At 38.5% G+C, this 24,357-nt stretch overlaps 1 protein-coding gene and 1 pseudogene across 2 annotated transcripts in view; both read right to left on the bottom strand.

The window, feature by feature from the left end:
• Positions 1-24,357, bottom strand: part of CECR2 (CECR2 histone acetyl-lysine reader) — a gene marked incomplete at its 3' end in the record, with an annotated part of 145,512 nt that overhangs the window by 11,635 nt on the left and 109,520 nt on the right. The window contains exons 2-4 of the mRNA XM_082742483.1: positions 22,394-22,488; positions 1,199-1,382; positions 81-220 (exon numbers count right to left, since the gene is read on the bottom strand). Of these exons, the coding sequence (XP_082598609.1) occupies positions 81-220; positions 1,199-1,382; positions 22,394-22,488 (419 nt within the window). The remainder of the gene's footprint in view (positions 1-80; positions 221-1,198; positions 1,383-22,393; positions 22,489-24,357) is intronic.
• On the bottom strand, positions 17,772-18,425 carry LOC309868631 (small ribosomal subunit protein uS8 pseudogene; annotated as a pseudogene). Its single transcript has one exon. The product of its transcript is annotated as a small ribosomal subunit protein uS8 pseudogene (transcript).

Here is a 24,357-nt window from a genome sequence, read left to right as displayed (position 1 = left end):
TAAGAAAAAAAATTTGTGCTGCAAAATTCTGATATATTTTTATATAGTAGCTATCGCAACCCTGACCTCAAAGATCGTACCTGCTCAATGAGAGTTCTCCATTGGATTTTCCTTGCACCGGGTCCTCCTTATACATTCGTGTTCCATAGAAATACCAATAGAGTGCCCCTGAATTGTCTTCGCCCAATGGTTCCACACGGAGACTGTCTGCATCCAAACCCTTGGTAGAAGAATAGGGAAAAGAGGTTTGGGGAAATAGGAAACAAAACAAAACGGGAGAAAACTAAAATGAGGATTCAAAATTTATAGTCACATGTACCTCATATTTTAAAATGCCTAAGCATCTTAGGCAGCGTTCAATCAGGGCACAGAGAAAATGGGAAGATGATACCTTCCTTGAAGAGCAGGATATGGAAATATTTCAAATACTTCCCATCCCCATCATTGCCCGCATTTCACCAACAAAACAAAACAAGAAACAAAAAGGAGTTTTGAGGAACATATTGTATATTTGGTTTGGACTTACGTGTGCATCAACAAAAGGAAAGACGATTACAACGGAATAGAATCCAATGTTGTAAAAGCTTTGCCCCATGTGAATCTCTATTATAGCACCATCGTAACCTACAGTAACCTCTTATTCTAGCTGAGATCCAGCAATACAGCTCCCAAATTTACTTCAGGGTCTGACCTATTTTGGCCTTCCCACTGCTATTCAAGAACTTGAATTCTCAGCAAAGACTGTGCTTAAATTAATTGCACAATGATTTTATACCGTGTCCAGGAGAGGGCTGAACTAAGAAGTTGTCAACATATTTCATCATTTCTGACTGAACAGGATTAGACACGGACATCCCTATGAGTAAAAAGCAATAGTCCACATCCTCCCTCTGAGACAGACTTCTAAAAGAAAACAGACTTTTAAAAGAGACAACAGTAGAATCAGAGGGAATCAGAGGGAAGACATCTACATCTTCCTTCTCCAACACATATTTTGTAATGCATTACAACTAGAAATTGAATCAAGATAACACACAATCATCTATCTAATAGTATGGCTAGGAATCCTCTGGCTACAGTGGTCATTGAATACATTTTTATTGTCAATGAATTCTCGCTTTTCTTATTATCTTCAGATTTTATATCCTGATTGCTGGCCTTTTGTTTGCTCTAGTAAAAGGGCTTATTAGTTAAGCACCTTGAGAAGATCGAAGACATCATCTGCATCTAGCCGATAATCACAGAGGCGGTGCAGGATTTCCACACGAGTACGAAGGGGCAGGTCTTGGAAACTGGCTTCTCTCAAAGGGTTAGGCTTCCCTTCTTCAAGCTCCCAGCGGTAGTTGATGATGTCCTCTAGGTAGCTATGGAATGTCTGAGGCCTAAACAAATGGCCCCAAACACAAAAATACATTAATATAAAACACGGGGGATGAATGGGAAAAGTGGAGAGAACTGGTAGTTTAACAGCTGACAAATCTTAAACAGAAAGCAGGAAATAAAAAAGCAATAATAGAAAGGGTCTGAAGGCCCTGATTGAAGTTCAATGCTATTGTACTATCTACTTGGACCAAATGCTGTCAAATTCCAAAGATGATAAATATGTTAAGAGGGTTTCTCACAGAATAGATCGCTTTACTTTATCACAAACAGCATATTCTGGTCAATATATAAAAGTTTTAATAACCAATGGTATAGATTGTGAAACTAAGGCAAGTCTTACCTTTGCTCATGCAATTAAAGAGACTATACAGTTTGAATGGAGAGCAGTTCAAAACTAGGTCCACAACATTTGCCCAGCCTAATTAATTATATTTCAGGTTAAGAATTAAAGGTCAAAAAAAGTCTAGATTACAAGCAGCTACTTCAATATGCAACTATAATCTTACATTCTGTTACATAATCTTAAGATTTGTTAAAAAAATACTGTATTCTTGGGGCGCCTGGGTGGCTCAGTGGGTTAAGCCTCTGCCTTTGGCTCAGGTCATGGTCTGACGGTCTTGGGATCGAGCCCAGAGTCGCGCTCTCTGCGTCAAAAACAAAACAGAATAGTACCCAAATGTGCCTTGTATACAATATAATAAAGAGCTGTTTAGTTGTTAGATGATTATTCTCTCTCAACTTTTTTTTTTTGGGGGGGGGGAGTTTTTATTTATTTATTTGAGAGAGTGAGCAGCAGACTCCCCACTGAGCAGGAAGCCCAATGTGGGGGCTTGATCCCTGGACTCCAGAAACATGACCTGAGCCAAAGGCAGACAGTTAACTGACTGAGCCACTCAGGAGCCCACCCCCTAAATTTAATGAATCTGGGTATAATCTCACCTATTTGTGACTTAAAATTTTTTTCCTCACTAAGCAAGGAGCTCTAAAGAAGCTACATGTTAATGTAATTTTAAAAAGAGGCATGTACCATGCTGAATGACAATCTGTGGTAGTTATATTTGCAGAAGTCAAAGGAAATAATCATGGAAAAAAAAAAATCAAAGAGCCTTATGCAAACAATAAATTAAACATTTTGATTTTCTTTTTTTTTTTTTAAGATTTTATTTATTTATTTATTTGACAGAGAGAAATCACAAGTAGATAGAGAGGCAGGCAGAGAGAGAGAGAGAGGGAAGCATGCTCCCTGCTGGACCCTGAGATCAGGACCTGAGCCGAAGGCAGCGGCTTAACCCACTGAGCCACCCAGGCACCCAACATTTTGATTTTCAAAGAGAGAAGAAACTACTTCCTTACTACTGGTCTTTCAACTGGCGGAAATGTGAACATGCTCGTTTACCAAGACATAATGTCTCTAACATCAAGGCTCTCAGGCACCTGATTTGACAGCAGTACCTACATTCAAAGTCTGAGCACCGGCATGTGAATACCTGGCTTGAACCTTACTGGGTATGCACCGGTTTCCTCTCTCTACTGCCTACGAAGCTGGGAAGCTGGTGCTGCCCCTTCAGGAGGGAGGAGCTGGGGGAAAGAACACGTCAAACTGGGAGTCAAAAGCAGTGTGACAATGGTGAATTTGAAAATAAAATGGGGTGTATTTTTCAAATTGCTTTTTAGTAGCAAGGAGTATGAAGACAATTACTCTTTGGTAATATATCCCTTTACCACATGCATGCTACACTCTGCTGCACTTTCTAAAGCACACCAAATACCCCAAGTAACAAGGCATGTTTTTCCTGCAGTAAAATAAAATATGGAATCTATGATATTGAGACAATTTTCAGAATAGCAGCTTCGCTGGGGGATGTGGCAGGAGGCAGGCTGGGTCAGGCTAGGCATAGGGAAAGTTCTAATTCTAGTGTGAGGCAAAGGAAGCACCAGCATACCAGTCCTGCAACACTGAATGTGTATAAACAGTGTTGTTCTTTGTGCCTACAATCTTTCTGAAAGCCTCTACTTGTCTCAAAGAAGTGCATGTTTGAGATTCCTTTCCAATAGCCCTATTAGCCTACTCGGTTTCAATTACATGGCTTTTGCTAAAGGTTTTCTTAAGACATCTCCATACTACCTTACCAAGAGATACTTGAGAGCTTAGAATTCAAGATAATTCAATTTCCTTGTATAAAGATAAAACTCCTCATATAAATCTACATCCCTTTCTTTAAACATCAGAAATTCAAAGAGGGGAAAAAACTTCTAAGAGCATCTGAAACAAAAAGGCTGCAGGAAGCCAAAAATCAGGCTAAAACTTTCTACTTGGTGGTTCTTAATCTTATATATGACATAAAACTCTTGGAATATTATGCCTCCATCAGAAAGGATGAATACCCAACTTTTCTATCAATATGAAGGAAACTGGAGGAGATTATGCTGAATGAAATAAGTCGAACAGGGAGAGTCAATTATCATATGGTTTCACTTACTTGTGGAGCATAAGGAATAACACGCAGGACATTAGGAGTAGGAAAGGAAAGTGAATGGGATAAATCGGAGTGGGGGACGAACCATGAGAGACTGGACTCTGAGAAACAAACTGAAGGTTTTGGAGGGGAGGGGTGCAGGGGGTTAGCTGAGCCTGGTGGTGGATATTAAGGAAGGCACATACTACATGGAGCACTGGGTATACACAGTGAATCTTAGAACACTGGAAAAAAAAAAATCTGATGAGGACCATATACTACCTCACTCCCAAAAATGAGCACACACACAGTTCTGTATGCACTTTCAGATTTTGCTACTCAAAGGAAACAAAGGGCACTATGCTGCTGAAGACTGCTGGAACATTCCTGACTTACTCATCTATACGGCTCAGTACAATTCTCTCTTAATGACTAAAATACCTCTCATCTTTCTGAAATTATTCTGAATTATAATAAAATGTCTCAATAGAATATAGTTAACAGAAAGATTAAACTAACCAAAGGTTATGAACACATCCAGGTGCATTTTGTTTCTTGTCTGAAAAAGTTCAAAATGCTTTAAAATTTAAAATTAAATGATATTTTCCTTATCTTAACTTGTGCGGGAGAGAGAGAGAATATGTGATTATCACCTTCCAAACTCCCAAAGTTAGCTATTTCTTAGAACTCAAGCACTATGCTTCTTAGGGTACATGCTTCTGCAGGTGGGATGAATGTTGACAAGGGTGGCAGGACCTCAGTAAAGTATGTAACACAAGTCTCAGCTGGCTGGAGCTGGCAGAACTCTTGACGACATAACTTGTATTAACTGATCTCCAACCTATACTAAATCATCACAGATGAAAACAGGACTCTTGGGGCACCTGGGTGGCTCAGTCATTAATGGTCTGCCTTGGGCTCAAGTCATGATCCCAGAGTCCTGGGATGGAGTCCTATGTTGGTCTCCCTGCTTGGCAGGAAGCCTGCTTCTCCCTCTCCCACTCTTCCTGCTTGTGTTTCTTCTCTGTCTCTCTCTGTAAAATAAATAAATAAAATCTCGTTTAAAAATTCTTTAAAAAAAAGATTTGAAAATCATTTTAAAAAAGATTTTATTTGACAGAGAGAGAGAGAGAGAGCACAAGTAGGCAGAGCGGCGGGCAGAGGGAGAGGGAGAAGCAGGCTCCCCACTCGGCAGGGAGCCAGATGAGGGACTTGATCCCAGGACCCCGAGATCATGACCTGAGCTGAAGGCAGCCGCTTAACTGACTGAGCCACCCAGGCAACCAAGAAATAAAATCTTAGAAAGGAGAAAAAATAATAATAATAAAAAAGAAAGAAAGAAAAGAAAAAGAAGAAAGAAAAAGAGGACTTGAGTTCTTTGAGGCATGTGTTGGTTCTTTGAGACATGAAAGGCTATCTGTAGTCTACATGCAGGGGAACAATTTAGACAGTCATCATGGGTAGCACAAGGGAGACTTAAATGAAAAAAGAAAAAAATTCCTTTCACTGCCTACAACTCTCTGTGAAGTAGATAAAATATGTGTGAACAGTTAAGCTACATGAGTACATGAGCACTGGAGTGAGAGAAAGATTTTGGTTCCGAGTGAAGCAAGAGCTAAAAGGCTTTATAAGAGCATCTGATAAAGTGTTTATTCTTAAAGATCATAGAAAGACCCACAACAAAAAAATTTAAACAACTACTCTTTTCTAGGGCCATGTAATAGCTGCTGTGCTCAACATATCCTAACATCATATTGAAAGCTGCGATCAGTTAAAAATCAGGGTAGTATTAAATTAAAGGAAAATAGGACTAAAATACAAAATGTATCTCTTAGAAGAGACACATATATATAATACAGATTTTATAAGATATTTATGAATACTTATTTTGGGTAACAGAAAAGCACTAAAAGGCAACCTGAAATCAAAATGTAACCATCCTTTAAAAAGATGAAATACGTTTTTGAATGGAAGCCACATGGGAACCTAAATACTATAGATATTAATTGGGAAAACTGAAGTGTCACGTGTTAAGTTGTGAAAGGGTACAAGAAGAATTCTGCATAGCTGGGGCACCTGAATGGCTTTATTAGTTGAGCAGCCAACTCTTGATTTCAGCTCAGGGCATGAGCTCAAGGTTGTGAGATAGAGACCTATGTCAGGGCTCAGTGCTCAGCAGGGATCTGTTGGGAGAGTCTCTCCCTTTCCCTCTGATCCTACCGGGCTAGTGGGCACATGTTCTCTCCCTTTCAAATAAATATATCTTTAAAAAAATCTGAATAGCTTCTGATAATTTAAGGATTAAAATCTGTTAGCTTTAGAGCCACTAAAATATGCACAAACACAAAACCAAAAGAGGAAATAAAGGAAAGTACTAACAAAAATAATCAAAAAAGAAAGCATTTAAGGGCCAAAAGAGGAACAAAAATCAGAATAAGATGCTCATCATCAGTTCATCAGCTCATCAAAAATCAGAACAAGACTGACATCATCAGTCACTTGAAAATACAAACCAAACCCACAATCACCTCACACCCACAATGACAGCAAAAATTAAAAGACAGATGATGATAATAATAAGCCTATGATGTGGAGAAACTGGAACCCTCATACACTGTTGGTGGGAAAGGGAAATGCTGTAGCTACCTCAGAAAAGTATGAGGAGCTACTCAAAAACTTAACAGAACTACTATATGACTCAACTATTCCACTTCTAGGTATACACTTAAGAGAAATGAAAACAGACATCCATGCAAAAATATGTACACAAATGTGCATATACAGCAGCATAATTTACATGAGCCAAAAAGCTCATGTAAATGAGCTCAATGTAAATGTCTATAAAATGATGGATAAAATATTTTTCAGCCATAAAAAGGAACGAAGTAGTTGATTCATGATACAACACAGATGGCCCTGAAAACATTATGCTAAGTCAAAGCCAGATACAAAAAAGCAAATAGTGTATGACTACCCTTATAACAGATACCTAAAACGGGAAAAAATCTGCCTAGTATTAGAGGTTGGAGGAGATGGGTAGTGACAACCAACAGATATTAGGCATCTTTTGGGAGTGTTAAAAATGCTCTGGAACTAGTGGTGATGATTACAGAGTTTTGTGAATATACTAAAAACCAATAAATTGTACACTTAAAAAAAAAAAAAAAAGCCCAGAAGAGTAAGTTAGAAACCAATTATACCAACTGCATTAACTATAAATGGATGAAACGTCCCAACTAAGTCAGAAATTCTCAGACTGAGTGAAAAAAAGCAAGACCAACTATAGGATATCATCTGTAAGATACTATTTAACCATAAAAATACAAACAATAGAAGGAGAGAAAATTAGGCAGAATGATAGGTATTAGGGAGAATGAACATTAATAACAAAGTAGTTTGAAGAAGACAAAAGGCCAATTCACCACGAATACATAATAAGGCTACATATATGTATCTTACAACAGTACCTCAAAATTCACGGAACAAAAAATGACAGAAGGAAAGGGAGAACAGACAAATCCACAAGTATAGGCAAATATTTTTAACATCTTTCTAATTAATATGCCAAGTAGACAAAAGAACCATTGAGGACGGAGATCTCAAAAATACTACAACATGACCTGACATTTACAGAATACTATACATAAAAACTGCAATATATTCTTCTCAAGTGCATATGAAATGCTCACTATGATAAACCAGATGCTGGGACATACAATAAGTTTTAATAATCTTAAGTGATTGAAATCTCATAGAGTAGATTATCAGAACACATGTAAATTAGGAATAAAAACACTAAGATATCCAGAAATTAGACAACACACTCTTTTATAACCCAAGGATCATGGAAGAAATATAAAAATAAAGTAGAACATGTTTCAAATGATAATGAAACTACAGTATATGAAAGCAGCCAAGCACTGCTTAGAAGGAAAGTTACAGCTTTAAATACCTGAACTGAAAGGGTAAAAAGTCTCAAAAATAGTACTTTGACTAAAAAAAAAAAAAAGAAGAGCAAACTATAAAGTAAACAGAAGAAAATAATAAAAACGAGAAATCAATAAAGTAGAAAACAAGTGAACAGTAGGTCAAGTAAAAAGTTGATTCCTTAACAAATGTTTGAAAAGTTGATAGACCTGCAGAAAGAATAAAGAGGGAGAAACAACAAATTATATATCAGGAATCAGAAGTGGAGCTATCACTGCAAATCTCACACATTAAAAGGAGAAGAGAACATTATGAACAGCATTATGAGAAAAATTTTACAACTTAGAGTAGACAAATTACTTGAAAAACACCAAATAACTTACAAAAAAGGACTTAAGAAATAGAATACCTGGACAGACTTCATCTATTCAAGAAAGTGAATCAATAATAATCAAAAGCTGGCACAAAGAAAACTACAAACTCAAAGGTTTTCAGTGATCAATTCTTCCAAATATTCGAAGAAACATTTTTATTTTAATTTTACATGTCAGAGAGAGAGTGAGGCAGAGAGAGTGAGCACAAACAGGGGGCATGGCAGGTAGAGAAAGAAGCGGGCAGGGAGTCTGATGCAGGACTGGATCCCAGAACCCTGAGAACAGGATATGAGCTGAAGGCAGATGTTTAACTGACTGAGCCACCCAAGTGTCCCTCAAGGAAGTATTTGAAAGAAATCACAAAAACTGTTTCAGAAAACAGGAAAGAACACATCTCAATCCTTGCACCAAAATCGGACAGATACAGAACATAAAACTAGACAATTATTCCTCATGAACACACATGCAAAAATCCTCAACAAATTATTAAAGAAATAACATTCAGCAATATACAAAAGAAACAACACTTCTTATTTAATGGTGAAAGACTGAACACTTTCTCCCTATAATTAAAAGAATATATATTGAGGGACACATGGTGGCTCAGTTAGTTAGGCATCTGCCTTTGGCTCAAGTCATGATCCCATGGCCCTGGACTGAGCCCCATCTCTGGCTCCCTGCTCAGCATGGGGCGAAGTTGCTTCTTTCTCTCCTTCTGCTTCTCCCTCAGCTTGTGTTCTCTCTCTCTCTCGGTTTCAAGTAAACAAATAAAATTAAAAAAAAAAAAATTTTTTTTTTTTTTTTACTTATTTATTTGAGAGAGAGGGCACAAGAGTGGGGTGAGGGCCAGAGGGAGAAGGAGACTCCCTGTTCAGCAGGGAGCCCGAAGCTGGGCTTGATCCTGACATTCCAGGATCATGACCTGAGCCAAAGGCAGACACTTAATCAGCTGAGCCACTCAGATGCCCCAGTAACGAAAATCTTGGGGGATGTGGGGGAGAAGAATATATACTGAGTCTTTGCTGTAGAGTAAGACAAATATAAGGGACATAGAATGGAGTGGAGGAAGCAAAGCTGTTTTAAACTGCAGACTACATAAAAATCATCAGAAAGCTACAACAAAACCAGTAAAACTAAACAGTGAATTCAGGAAAATTGTAAAAACATGGCTGGGGCACCTGGGTGGTGAGTGGGTTAGGTGTCCAACCCTTGGTTTCCGCACAGGTCATTATCTCATGGGTGGTGATGGGTACCTGGGTGGCTCTGTGGGTTAACCATCTGCCTCTGGCTCAGGTCGTGATGCTGGGGTCCTGAGATAAAGCCCCACGTCAGGCTCTCTGCTCAGCAGGAGTCTGCCTCTGCCTCTCCCTCTCCCGCGGCTCCCTGTTCATGTTCTCTGTCTCAAATAAATAAATAAAATAATCTTTAAAGGTATTTTATTTATTTATTTGACAGACAGAGATCACAAGTAGGCAGAGAGGCAAGCAGAGAGAGAAGTGGGGAAGCAGGCTCCCCGCTGAACAGAGAGCCTGATGTGGGGCTTGATCCCAGGACCCTGAGACGATGACCTGGGCCGAAAGCAGAGGCTTCAACCCACGAACCACCCAGGCACCCCATCAAATACATAAATAAAATCTTAAAAAACAAAAACAAAAACAAATAAACAAAAAAACTCATGGGTGGGGAGATCAAGCCCTGCAGTGGGCTCCCTGTTTAGCAGAGGGTCTGCCCGAGATTCTCTCTCTGCCTCTCTACCCAGTCTCTTTCTAATATAAGTAAATCTTATAAAAACATGGTCAATATACAAAAATCAACAGCATTTTATGCATTCTAGAAAAAATAGAAAATAAAAATTTGGGGGGCACGGGATGGCTTAGTTTGTTAAGTGACCAACTATTTGTTTTGACTCAGGTCATGAGCGCCACGTTGGGCTCTGCACTGAATGCAAAGTATGCTTTAAGTTTCTCTTCCTCTGCCCCTTCCAACTCTGGTACCATGCACACGTGTGCCTAGGTGCTCTTGCTCTCAATAAATAAATGCACACAAAAGATAAAAACTTTAATGTAATTCCACTTATAGTATCATCAAATTATCAACTACTTAGAAACAAATGGGAAGCGGCTTCAAAGTTTTCACTGTGAAAACTAAAAAAATTATTGAAATTAAAGAAAATAAACAAATAATGAAACATATATATCATGGTTAAGGGCAGGGAAATTCAATGTTGCTCAAAATGTTTACTGTCCTAGCAGGATGCTTCCTCCCCTCTCCGCCACCAAAATGTTGTTTTAAAATTTATATGGAAATGCACACAAACTTAGAATAGTAAAAACAACGAAAAAAAATTTCTGCCCAAAGTTGGAAAACTTATTAATACCAGACAATCTGGTATTTGTATAAATATAAGACATACAGATCAATGGAATAGGGGAGAGTCCAGAAAGGTACCGAATATATACGATATCCATATGGGAAAAAAAAAGAACACTGACCTTCTACTTCACACCCAGTATAAACATTAATTCAAAATGCATCATAAGGCCAACTGCTAAAACTGAAACAACACCTAGAAGAAAACTTTCTTGACATTATGGAAGGTCCTGATGTTGTTAGTAGGAATATAAATGACTCACAACTACTTAGAAAATAGTCTGGCAGTTTCTTTACTCTTAAAATTCCCAAGAAAAGTGAAAACATATGCCCACAAAAACATCTGTACGCAAATGTTCATAGTTGCTTTACGTATGACAGAAGCAAAATTTAAGTCCATCAACTAGTGGACAGATAAATTGTGACATATTTCTCCAGTGGAATACAATTTAGATTTCCTCTCCCCATAACAGAAAAAACTACTGCTACAAATAGCAGTATCAATGACTATCACACATTATGCTGACTGAAAGAAACAGGACACCAGAGTACATACTGTATGATCCCACCCATATAAAATTCCCAAATAAGGCAAAAATTACAGTGATAAAAATCAGATCACTGACTGCCTGGGGTACAATGTGGAGGGGTTATATTGCCATTTAATGGTATATTTAATGGCAAAGTGCACCTTCTGCAGAGATGAAAATATCCTATTATCTTGAATAGGATGGTAACAAAATGGTGTACTCTGTGTCCAAAAAAACCCCTGTACCCTTGAATTGTGCAAGCTTTATTGTATCTATATCTAAATTGCATCTTAATAAAGATGAGTTTACATGGACTCATTTCACAGAAGTATTGTAATTTTCAAAAAGATAAATAATATTTCTACAGAAGGCAGATGGGACCCCCAAGTACTAAATGGTTAAAGTCTTTAGAGAATCTATTACAGGATCTAAGGTATATAATTAATGCTGAGAAGTAAAGTTTATGATTGTTATGAGTTTCTATTTTGAATATTTTATTTACTTATTTGACAGAGATCAAAAGTAGGCAGAGAGAGAGAGGAGGAAGCAAGGTCCCTGCTGAGCAGAGAGCCTGATGTGGGGCTCGATCCCAGGATGCTGGGATCATGACCTGAGCTGAAGGCAGAGGCTTTAACCCACTGAGCCATCCAGGCACCCCATGAGTTTCTATGTTGAGTGGGAGCCACAAGACAGTGAAACAAAGACCACACTGTTAGTCTAGGTAATCAAAAGAGCACTCTAGGAAAAGTGATAATAGGGAAAAAAAGATTGTTTGGTGTCAACTATCATCATAATGAGCATTTAATAGAGGATATTTTTATAGGGCTTAAACCATTGCTCAAGACATTGTTTGATGCAATCCTATCTTTACTTTGACAGCTAAGAGCAAACCAGACGTTCCTGATTTCCAGTCCCAGGCTTAATTAGGTTAGGGTACTTCTCAATGAAGAAAAAGAAATGCTACAGAGAGCAACCAGCTGATGAATCCCATTTAACTGCCTACAGGATTTTTATTGATACAGGTCCATAAAACCAACTCCTAGAATTGTAATTCCAGGGAGAATGACAGGAGGAAAAGTACGGAGTGTTTCAACAGCAATAAAAAGTATGTTACCAACACAAAGTCTGTTACTCTCCTTTTTTTTTTTTTTTTTTAAGATTTCATTTATTTATTTGACATACAGAGATCACAAGCAGGCAGAGAGACAGTGACAAAGAGAAGAGGAAGCAGGCTCCCTGCTGAGCAGAGATGCCAATATGGGGGGATCGATGTGGGGCTTGATCCCAGGACCCTGGGATCATGACCTGAGTCGAAGGCAGAGGCTTTAATCCACTGAGCCGCCCAGGCGTCCCTGTTACTCTCCTTTTAAGTTTATATACTGAGTGGGGTAAATCAGCAAAGACAAAACAAAATAAACAAGAACCCACGTGTCTGCCATCAAGCTTAAAAACAAAAAATTAGTCATTCCCTAGGTTAGTGGAACTTTAAGGATGGTACTGGAGCAGTACATCAGCATCATCTAGAACCTATAAAGAATACAAATTCTCAGCCCCATCTCAACCTATGGAATTAGATAGAATTACACAACAGTAGGACCAACAATCTGTCTTTAAACAAGCCGTCTGGCTGATTCTGATATTCCCTAAGGTTTGAGAATCACTACCTTAGATGTTATTATCATTTACACTTATCCCTAACTATAGTAGTCTCCCTTCCTACCAGGTAGAATTACTTTCTTGAACTGTGGTAATCAGTGCCTTGATTTCCTTCCTTCCTTCCTTCCTTCCTTCCTTCCTTTCAATGAGAGAGAACGTGCTAGCACAAGTTGGGGGGAAGGAGGGGCACTGTGAGAGGGAGAAGCAGACTCCCTTTTGAGCAAAGAGCTTGACACAGGGCTGGATCTCAGGACTCTGAGATCATGGGCTGAGCCAAAACCAAGAGTTGGCTCCTTAACCCACTGAGCCACCCGGGCACCCGCCCCTTGATTTTCTTTATAAATTTCCCACATATATTTATCCTCATTTAATTTCCTTGTTTTACATTTATAGAAACATATCTCTGGTCCATATGCTTCTGTGAATTGCTTTATCTGCTCAACAATTTTTTCTCGCCTGATTTATCCATGGTTATGTAGATAGCTGTGATATGGCTGACCCTTAGCTCCTAGAGGCCACTGCAGTCCCCAGCCAAGGGAGCTTTCCCAACATGGTTGCTTACTTCATCAAAGCAATTCTACAGCATCTGAAAATGAGACGGAGTCCTATACAGTATAAAAGAATCAAGGGAGTGATACCCCATCAGTGTTCCCCAATTCTCCTGGTTAGGAGCAGATCCTACCCACACTTAAGGGGAAGGGATCACACAAAGGCACAGAGGATCCCACAGATTTCTGGGGACCCTCCCCAGAGCCCAACTGCTACACTTAGCCCCCACTCAGATACAGCAGTCCTGTCCTTATTTGTGGTTTCATATCCCACAGTTTCAGTTAGCACAGGTCTGAGTAGAAGGCCCCCTTCTGACTTAACAACAGTAGCCCAGTGCTACATCACTCACCTCATTTCCTCATGTAGGCATCTCATCATCTCACATCATCCTAAGAGAGGTGCATACGGTACAGTGAGACATTCTGCATCGTGTTGTGTGTGCATATGCATGTTAACTTTAATCACAGCAGACTGTTACAACTGCTCTATTTTACTGTTACTGGGTTCAGTCTTTTACTGTGCTTATTTAAGTATTTATATAAATTTCATTTTTTACTGTGCCTAATTTATAAATTAAACTTTGTCATATACATGGTTCAATAGGTTCAATGCTATCAACAGTTTCAGGCATCCACTGGGGGTCTGGGAACATATCCTCTGCAGATGAGGAAGGGTGATATGACCACTCTTCCTTGGTAATAAAACAAACAAATTCCTGAAAAACTTGAAGTGCTATTTTATTCTAAACATCTCCCAGGCAAGAACAAATTCCTAAACAATATAAATAATACGAAGCCAAACCAAAGATTTGCACTGAATCCCACCGTGCTACCCGGAGACTGTTTAGACATATGTGAGAGCAAATATCACAACAGCATACAATGGGACATGTGTGGAAAAGAGGCTCCCATGACTCAGATACAGTTTTGCTGCTTAAGTTTCCTTGCAAGTTAAAAAAAAAAAAACAAATTGTACAAATGATAAAGTTCCTTTTACTTCAAAGATATTGATTCTGCATTGCAGATTAGTTTGAGATTTGAGCCCACAGATATGTCAGGTGGTTGTGAACCTGGCTGAGAAAATACTAACTTTTAACTAGTCTCTACCTGAAATTTTACATTCTGTTCAATTATGAAGGTAGGGGGAAAACAGTAGCATATGTATTTTTGTGTGTGTGTATGAAAAGAAAATATTTTCACATCACATGACAGGTACCATAAATATCTCAAGATAACCATTTAGAATCACGAATACTTAAAAGATTAAGATTTTTTTTTTAAAAGGATTTTGTTTATTTATTTGACAGAGAGAGAGAGAGAGAGAGAGAGAGAGATCACAAGTAGGTAGACAGGCAGGCAGAGAGAGAGGGGGAAGCAGGATGCGGGGCTCGATCCCAGGACCCTGAGACCATGACCACGACCTGAGCCGAAGGCAGAGGCTTAACTCACTGAGCCTCCCAGGCACCCCAAGATTAAGATACTGTTAAGAAATAAAGTCTGTTGCTAAAGCATATTAATGAATTAATAAAAAACACATTACTTTATCAAAAATTTGTTTTATTAACAATTTACTAACCATATTTCAGTATAATTAGTCAAGCTGTAATCCTATGTATTTTGTGGTTTCAAGTCATATTCTGAGATGAGGTCAGGTCCACAGACTTTATTAGAATGCCAAAGAAGCATACAGCTCAAAAATAGTTAAAACTCCTTACTTTAGATGAAAACCTCTTTCTTCAACATTTTTCTTTTAAATCATTTATAGCATAGGGCTGTGGGTAAGAACTGGAGATCTAGGATTACACCGCTAGGGACAAATCTGTGCTATATCAATTACCATCTGTGTAACCATAGACAAGTTATTTAACCTCTCTGTGCCTCAAATTCCTCATCCTTATTAGATGGATGAGAAAGGAATTTATATTAGACATTATAAGGATTAAATAAGAGTTACTGAAAAACATTTACAGCAGTGCCTAGGATATTAAGGATAAGCAGACAAGTATTCTTTCCTATATATAAGGGGATAAAAACCTCAGTTTGGAGAGCAAAATTAAGAACAAAGTGGGAGGGGAATGGTTTGCGGTGGGCCTGGTTGGCTCAGCTGGTTAAGCATCTGCCTTTGGCTCTGGTCTTGATCTCAGGATCCTGGGATCCAGCCCCACATTGGGCTCCCTGTTCAGCAGGGAGCTTGCTTCTCCCTCTCCCTCTGCTTGCCACTCCCTCTGCTAGTACACTCTCTGTCAAATAAATAACTAAAATCTTTTGAAAAAGAACAAATGGGGTTTTATGTGCCATTTAAAGGTTAGAATGAGTTACTGCAAACTAGAATAGTACTCTTTTTAAAAAAGTGTTCTAAAAACAGGGGCTGGCAAACTGAATTGTGGCCCCGAATGCCTTTTTTGTTGTTTTTTTAAACAGCCTGTAAACTAAAAATGTAAAAAAATTTCTTTTTTCTTTAAATGACGGGGGGGGGGGGGAGTCCAAACAACACTATTTTATTACATGTGAAAATGTTATTAAATACAAATTGCAATGTACATAAAGTTCTAAAAAATAATCCACAGCCATGATCAGCCATCGAAGTATTTATTGCTTTTGCACTAAGATGATGGAGTAGTTCTAATAGATCATATCATTTACACAAAGCCTAAAAAACTTATTCTCTATGATTTTATAAAAAAAGTTTGCTGACCCCAGTTTCAAAATGTGCAGACCAAAGTAGTTAAGAGATGGAAAGCTGCTTGAATCAAAGTCTACCTTCCACCCAGCATATACAGAAACTATGAGAATGTTTTTACATACACTGATATAATAAATTGATACTTATTAGTGGCTCCAGACTATTTTAAGGCTTCTCATAGATTATTTCATTTACTCTTCACGATAACTTTAGTGGGTATTTTTATCATCCTGAGAGAAATAACTGTCTTAGCTCTCTACAATAGGTAAATCTCAGAACCAGAAAGGGCAAGCATTCATTGGTCCAAATTTCTCTCTTTTTATAGGATGAGATGATTCAGAAAGAATGCATCCACTTTAGCTCCATGTGGACACCGCTTGTGGGACAAAATGACTACCACCTTGGACAATTCCTTTCAATGGAAAAAGTAAAATCCATTATAGTGGTCTTTCTTGTCTGGGTGCTCATTATACAGATGTGTTCAGAAGGGGACTATTCAGTGAGCTGTATAAGTAGAGAACATAAAATTTTCTGTCTGTCTATTGTATACCAATAACAACAAGCTTTCTTAAAATTTATTTATTTGATAGAGAGAGAAAGAGAGAGCATAAACAGGTGGGAAGAACAGAGGGAAGGGAAGAGGCAGACTCCTCATTGAGCAGAGAGCCTGATGCAGAGCTCCATTCCAGACCCTGGGATCATGTCCTGAGCAGAAGGCAGACACCCAACTGACTGAGCTACCCATGCACCTCAATAATAACAAGTTTTTAAAAGGCTGAAGTCAGAGCGACACTCCAGAACAATTAATTCTGAATCTCGGGGCTGCCAGTTCCCAAATTTATTTGGTCATCCAGAAATATTTTTATTTCACCTGTATTTTAAAAACAAACAAACATTATGTTTTCCACAGTACTCCACCATCTTAAGGTAAGTTTAGCAGAATGTGGTTTGAAAAATGCTGGAAAACTGCTTGCCTCACTGCCCCAGTGCACAATAGCAGGTTCTGCTTTTTAAGGAAGAACTCATCATCACTACTGGTAGGACCTGTACTGCCACACCCCGTACCAAAGTGCGAACACTAAGCTCCCTGGGCTCTTCTTCCTTCTATCCACCTGAGACTCTTTTTCATATTTTCCTTCAATAGCAGAAAAGTCAAAGAAGTTGCTGCTGGCAATAGGGAAGGGGAAAAACTGCTTTCTTGCTCATTACAACAAGTACTTGAAATTTTATGCTATTCAAAAAGGGTCTATTTTTTTTAAAAAGGAAATTAATCCCTCACTTCAAAATAAATCAGGTAAGAGTAACCGACACAATGTTGTGATAAGGAGGAGATGTATTTATAAAAGCTGCTGTAATTCAGCACTGTGGAAGGGAAGCATGCAATGCTTGCACTTGTCCCAAATACTGGCCTCTGTGCAGTCTACAAAGGTCGAAATTGTGGACAGGACGCAGAAGGAACAGATGACAGAAGGAAACTGGACATTTGCATGTGACTGCTGAGCCAACACAACTTTGATGAGAAAAATACTTCTGAAATACATACATGCTATTTTAACTTCTAGGTATACTTATGTGGAAAATAAGACTTAGTCGGTACAGCTAAGCCTGTATGCCATCTCTCAGAAGGGGGTGGGGATGACCAATCTATACTGTATTTTATCACTTAAAAATACCAACAATCTGTATTTTTGAAACTTTATTAAGTTTTTAATTTTAATTCCAGTATAGTTAACATATAGTATAATAGTTTCACATGTACAATATAGAAATTCAACAATTCTATACATGACTGAGGACTCATCAATACAAATGTACTCCCAACACCCTTTACCTATTTTACCCACTCCTAACCTACCTCCCGGCTCTAGAAACCATCAGTTTGTTCTCTATAGTTAAGTGTGTTTCTTGATTTATTTCTAAATTTTCTGTTTGTTTATTTTGTTGCTTAAATTCCACAGATAAGTGAGATCAAATGGTATCTGTCCTTTTCTGACAGACTTACTTAACATTATACTCTGGATTCAGCCATGTCATTGCAAATGGCAAGACTTCATTCTTTTCTCCCCCCACTGAGGCACGTTTGTTATTACATCCCTAGAAAAAGAACACCAGGATTTTCCCTCTTGTGTGTTTTCATCTTGCTTCTGCATGGTCCATGATGGCAGCTGAGGTTGTCAGTACAGTGAAACCAAACTGGGGTGGAGGGGTGGGGCAAGGTGGGAGCAGGTTATTCTGCTGTTTTTCTAGGGCTTGCAGCTGTACGTTAAATCTGGGGCTGATCACTCCACACGTGTTTAACTTGCCTGTGAAGTTCACAATAATTTCCCCAACTCCGTGACCATCAATGATTTCAAATTCACCAACATAACATGCTTCATCATCATCGTGAGAAACTGGATGATGACTTTGGAGCATGGACTCTTTTCAGCATTGTTAAGGCTCTTGAGAGCATCTGCCAGGACATTCATGTGCACCATTATGGTGGCATAGGAAGATGGTGGAAAGTGTGTGGGGGGGGGGGGGGCATTCCTTTTTAAAGGCTGAGTAATATTCCATTGCAGGTATATACACATCTCCATTATTCATTCACCGACTGATGAACACTTGGGCTGCTTCTGACATTTGGCTATTGTAGTGTATATATCCTTTCCCACTAGTGTTTTTGTATTCCTTGGGTAAATACCCACTAGTGTGATTATTACATCATATGATAGTTCTAATCTAATTTTTTGAGGAACCTCCATATTGTTTTCTAGAGAGGCTGCATCAGTCCTCATTCTCACCAACAGTGCATGAAGGTTCTTTTCCCCTACATCCTCACTAACACTTGATTATTGAAAAAATCCTTTTTATACTGTAAAAATTCCATAATTTTATATTAAGAAGAAAAAACACAAAAGGGTCTGGGTTACAGGCCTAAAATTCAGATTCTAATACTCAATCTCCTGCTCCTTTGATTCTTTGTACTTAATCTTGCTCATGTGGGAATTTTTCACCTTCTAACTAGCTACTTGACCTGGTAAGTAAATTGGTACGTTTCCTTCCCTATAAAATGGTACCTTATTAATCTAGGAGATGACCTCATACCACTCTTCTTTACCTCACAATAAAAATAACATGAAATGAACACAAGTGAAAATATAATGAATGATGGGAAAAGTTGGCATCTATTTTAAAAATATTCTGCAGAATATGCATTCTATTCATACTAATTACTTTTATAGGAAACATTATCAAAGTACATACTTTTTCTGTAATTTATGGTTGAAATGAATGGTAAATATGAGAGAAGTAAAATTAAATAAGGAACAAGTTGGTTACAGACATTTACCCCCATTTACAATGGGGAAAATCAAAACCTCTCATTCATAATATATGACTCTTATATTTTTATATAATTCAAATATATATCATTCAAATACACACATATACTTATAGGATCTATTAAAACCAAATTATGATTATCCAAAAATGAATTAATTCTTCTGGTCCACAAGAAAAAAATCTATCAAAAATACCTATACAATTTATGAAATATTAATAATTAAGGAAATGTTAATAAATACAAGCATAACTCTTACCATTATTCTTTAGTTCTGTTCTGGGAGACACAGTCAATACAATAAAAGCATGTATAGCAGGCAGTCTTTAGAAAGCCCAACATGATTTCTGCCTCCTGGTATTCATACTATTGTACAATCCCCTCCTTTAAGTATGACAGATGGTCTATACCTTGCTTTTAATCAACAGAATATGGCAAAGGATCTCATTCCCATGATTATATCATATAAGATCCTATCCTGGCAGACTAGAGCTATTTTCCTGCTGGCCTTGAAGACACAAACAGCTAAGCAATAAGAGGCCATGTGGCTGGCAAAGGAACTGTGGGTGACCTGGAGGAGAAGAGAGCAGCTCCCAGTCAACAGCCAGAAAGAAAATTAGGACCTCAGTCCTACAACCACATAGAGATGACTCTGCTATCAACCTGAATGAATTTGGGCTGCTCCCCAGTTAACCCTCCAGATTAGAACACAGCCTAGACGACAGCCTGATTACAGACCTGCAAGAAACTGAACAGAGGATCCAGATGAGCCACATGTACACTCCTGACCTATAAAATTGTGAGATAATAAATGGATTTTTTAAGCTACTAAGTTTGGAGAAATTTGTTATGCATCAACAGAAAACAAATGAATGGATACTTGCCCCAGTCAAGCCTTGAGAGGACTGTAGTCCTTAGTCAAGGTCCTGGGTACCCTGATTGCAGTCTCTAAGTAAAACTGTTAGACGCACCCAGCTAAGCTGTAGCCAGATTCTTTTTCATTAAAGGTTTTACTTATTATTTGTCTGGGGGTGGGGGGGTGTGCGCAAGCAGAGGGCAGCAGCAGGCAGAGGGAGAAGCAGGCTTCCTGTTGAGCAAGGAGTCTGATGCAGAACTCGATCCCAGGACCCCAGGATCATGACCTCTAGCTCTAAGGTTATCACTCCTTATACCTGCAAGTCTTTGGTGGTTTCCCTTATTCATTCATTCATTCACTCACTTATTTATTGTGCTTTATAAAATATAAGCACTGGCCCAAGGAAGCCCAAATATGAATGCTCAGTTCACATTTTCTCATCTAAGGTTATATGCTCTGTTGACACTCTATATTCTTACTTTAGAACACTTTATCACAGTAAGTGGTAAGTAATATCATATTAAAGTAATAAGATATATAATTCTTAGTGGGCCTTCCTGTAAATGCCATGAAGGTCTTGAGAGTGTCTGACTGTTCCACCAGTACCTGCTACCCAGCAGATAGTGGGCAATGTCTGAAAGTTCAGGAAGATACCCTCATGCTGTGAAGATTCAGTGCTCAAATGAAGCAACCTCTGTGGTGGGCAGCCTGGTAAATCTATTTTAAAAATCTTAAATGGACATTTCTTCTAAGTGATCACCATTCCAGAAATTTAAACTAAGGAGATTATTCACTAGGTATACAAATCATTATGTCTAAGGAAATGCATTATAGCCTGTTTACAACAGTTAAAAGCTAGACACAAATGTCCAGCTACCAAATTGGATTCTTTGACAATTACATTTAAAGGAAAGATGGTTTAAGAAAAATAATGCAAGATATGAAAATATAAGTTTGTATCACAGTGTGACTCCAACTGTGCTTAAAAACCATATCCCAGTAAAAGAATGGACGAACTTAATTATCATGCTCAAGCAGTAAAACAATAGATGGATTTTCCACCTTTCGTCAATTCTTTGTCTAGCATAACCATCCCGGTATCCTTGGATAAAAAGTCATTATATTAACAAAGTGAGTCCAGGAACAATACCTCTCCCCTAAGGGATTCAAACTTTTACCCCGAAGAAAATGGGGTCTCATCAATCTCTTACTCATCTTCTTTTTTTTTTTTTTTTTTTAAAGATTTTATTTATTTATTCGACAGAGAGAAATCACAAGTAGGTAGAGAGGCAGACAGAGAGAGAGAGAGGAGGAAGCAGGCTCCCTGCTGAGCAGAGAGCCCGATGCGGGACTCGATCCCAGGACCCTGAGATCATGACCTGAGCCGAAGGCAGCAGCTTAACCACTGAGCCACCCAGGCGCCCTCTTACTCATCTTCTAATGGCGAGTTTATTGCACATTTCTATTCGGCCTAGCTTCCCAGCCCTAACAGATACTAAGAGTAGATTTAACAGAGCAGAAGTATTTGGGATAGCACCTTTAACTGTATGAAAAATAAACCTTCACACCCCAAACCCCTGCCCTGCTCGGCACTGCAGGGCTGAAAACTGGAAAACCATTTGTCTCAGCTTTTTAAGAGCTGGCTCTATATAGTTCCATCCTGCATAGAAATGTAGTAGCAAAGAAAATGTATTATTAAGTTAGGGTCAAAACAAGGAATGAGGCCCTATCAGGAAGATCCTTTATTTGTCTACACAGATAAAATTGTGCTCCAAACGTCTATACATGTTGAATGTACCAGACAGCTGTTTAGTTGGCAGTTATGGTGTGAGTGAGCCTAGAAGCTGCATATTAAAAATTATGCTACTGCATATTAAAAATTATGCTACTGGTTATGTGAACAACAGAAGATACTCAAGTGGTAGAAATGCAGTAAAATCTAGCTATAATTTGTTAGGCAACATTTTACCAATACTGCAAGAGGCTGTAATTTCTGTAAAAAGCAGCAAGAAAGGTATATACTGAGAAGAAATTCTACACTGGATAATGTTAACTGGTGGCTCCAGGAGTAAGGGATATAGATTTGTCAGCGTGAAATAAGACTCAGGGATTATAAGAAAATTAAAACTGAACTCCAGAATAAGCCAAACACAGAGCTGGGGAATCCATATGTAAATACCATTGGCAAATGATCAGTGATGGTTTGTTACAGGAGACAGGAAAACTCAGTGCACCTGGTTAATTAGTTCTTACTACATGAAAAGCGTAGTAAAATCAGGATTACTCACGTGATATCCCTTCGTTGATAGCAGCCCTGAAGCAAGCAGGCAATCAGGTCACTGATAAACTCTACATCATCTCTGTGAAGAGCTGCTTCTAACTCCTACAGAGCAGGAAGAGGAGAGAGAGACAGAGATCAAACACAGATTTCTTAAAATCCACCTTTCCCAGCTTCCTATCACCCACACCATCAACATCACTCTCCAAGCCACCACGTGGTCAGTGTAGCCAAACTGCTTGCAATGGATAAACTCTGCCTTTCTAATCCCAGTTACTGCTAGAAGAGCAACTGGTTCAACTTCTTGTTTTTCTAAGAAAAACTCTTGTTTTCCCCATTGTTCTATTCCATTTTTCTGCACACCAGAAGAAACACACATGTATCTCTTTTTATAAGTCACTGCTAGCTACATAATTATCAAAGAGCTTAACTTATATAAATATGTTATAATGCCTTCTACTTTAATGGCAAGAGAATAAAGTAGCAAATAACAAGATTGATTAGAAAGTATTCTTCATTCTTCTACAGTTTTAATAGGTAAACCCCCCGCAACTGCTTTAAAGAACCACTCTATTTATTGAAAAAAGCACTAGTAGTGAGCAATAGCTAGCAATTCTTATTTTGAGGATGCTCCTAATGATAGGAGATTGTTAGAACTGAGATTAATCTTACATCATCTAGAGAGAAGTGAGGTAATTGTAATGGTTTGATCCTAGGTGAGATGTATTTGCTTTCCTTGAGATTTAAGCAGATAATGCCAAAGATTTAGCTCATATTTAGCACAGTATTCTAAAAAAAAACCAAGTTGAGAAGGAGCTACTGGGACAAAAAGCGACAGTGGGAAAATTTAGGAGATCCTGTTTCTTTTTTCAATCTCCCATTCTAAACCAGTATTTTCTAAGATGATGGAATCTTTTCCAAGTCATCAACTCTTGAGATACAAAATCTGCCCACACTGTTTCAACCAGGATGCTATCTTCTGCATGTAAGCCATTTTCCAAGGGTCTGCTCTGCTTATTGTTTGAGTGGCTCATAACTGGATCTATAATCACAGAAAAACCAAACTCCGAAAGCTCATATTAATGGTTCTAAAAGCATGAGGTGTGCCTAAGAAACAATTTTTGACCTAAACACCAATGACACGGCAGTACATCCTTAACAGAGGAGCCTGCTGCTACTATAAAAATATTAAAGTTTTTCTAATGATAGTAAAAAACTAATTCTGTAAAATAATTTTGTAAGTTATTTTATTTTAAAGCTTTTATTTATTTATTTGACAGACGTAGGCAGAGAGGCAGGCAGAGAGAGAGAGAGGAGGAACAGAGAGCCTGCTGCGGGGCTTGATTCCAGGACCCTGGGACCATACCTGAGCGGAAGGCAGAGGCTTTGACCCACTGAGCCACCCAGTGGCTTACAGGTGCCCCTGTAGTTATTTTATGGTTCCATGTGTTATTTTATTTTTTAAAACTCCAGAGTTGGTAAGCACTCACTCTAAAACCTGTTCAAAAATAGAGACGGCTTCACGGCGTGATCGGTGAGGTGTAAGACTCTTGGTTTGGACTCTGATAGGGATCTCAAGGTCCTGAGATGGCGGTGTGGCAGTGGGCTTTGTGTTCAGCAGGCAATCTGCTTGTATTTCTCTCTGTCCGCTCCCCACACCCTGCCTGCCCAACCTTGCACACTTTCTCTCTAAAATAAATAAATCTTAGGGGTGCCTGGGTGGCTCAGTCATTAAGCATCTTGCCTTTGGCTGAGAGCCCTGCACTGGGCTCCCTACTCAGCAGGAAGCCTGCTTCTCCCTCTCCCACTCCTCCTTGCTTGTGTACCCTCTTCACTGTGTCTCTGTCAAATAAATAAATGAAATCTTAAAATCAATCAATCTTAAAAGAATAATAAAACCTTCATAGGACAAAATACTGCTAAGCATACTAACTGACACAAATGAGCAAAATACAAATTACCCTCAGGTAGTTC

Source organism: Mustela nivalis (genome assembly GCF_964662115.1).
Source record: "Mustela nivalis genome assembly, chromosome: 7".
Classification (NCBI taxonomy): Eukaryota; Metazoa; Chordata; class Mammalia; order Carnivora; family Mustelidae; genus Mustela; species Mustela nivalis.
The sequence above is the reverse complement of the archived record's forward strand: the minus strand, read 5'-3'. Positions and strand labels throughout refer to the sequence as shown.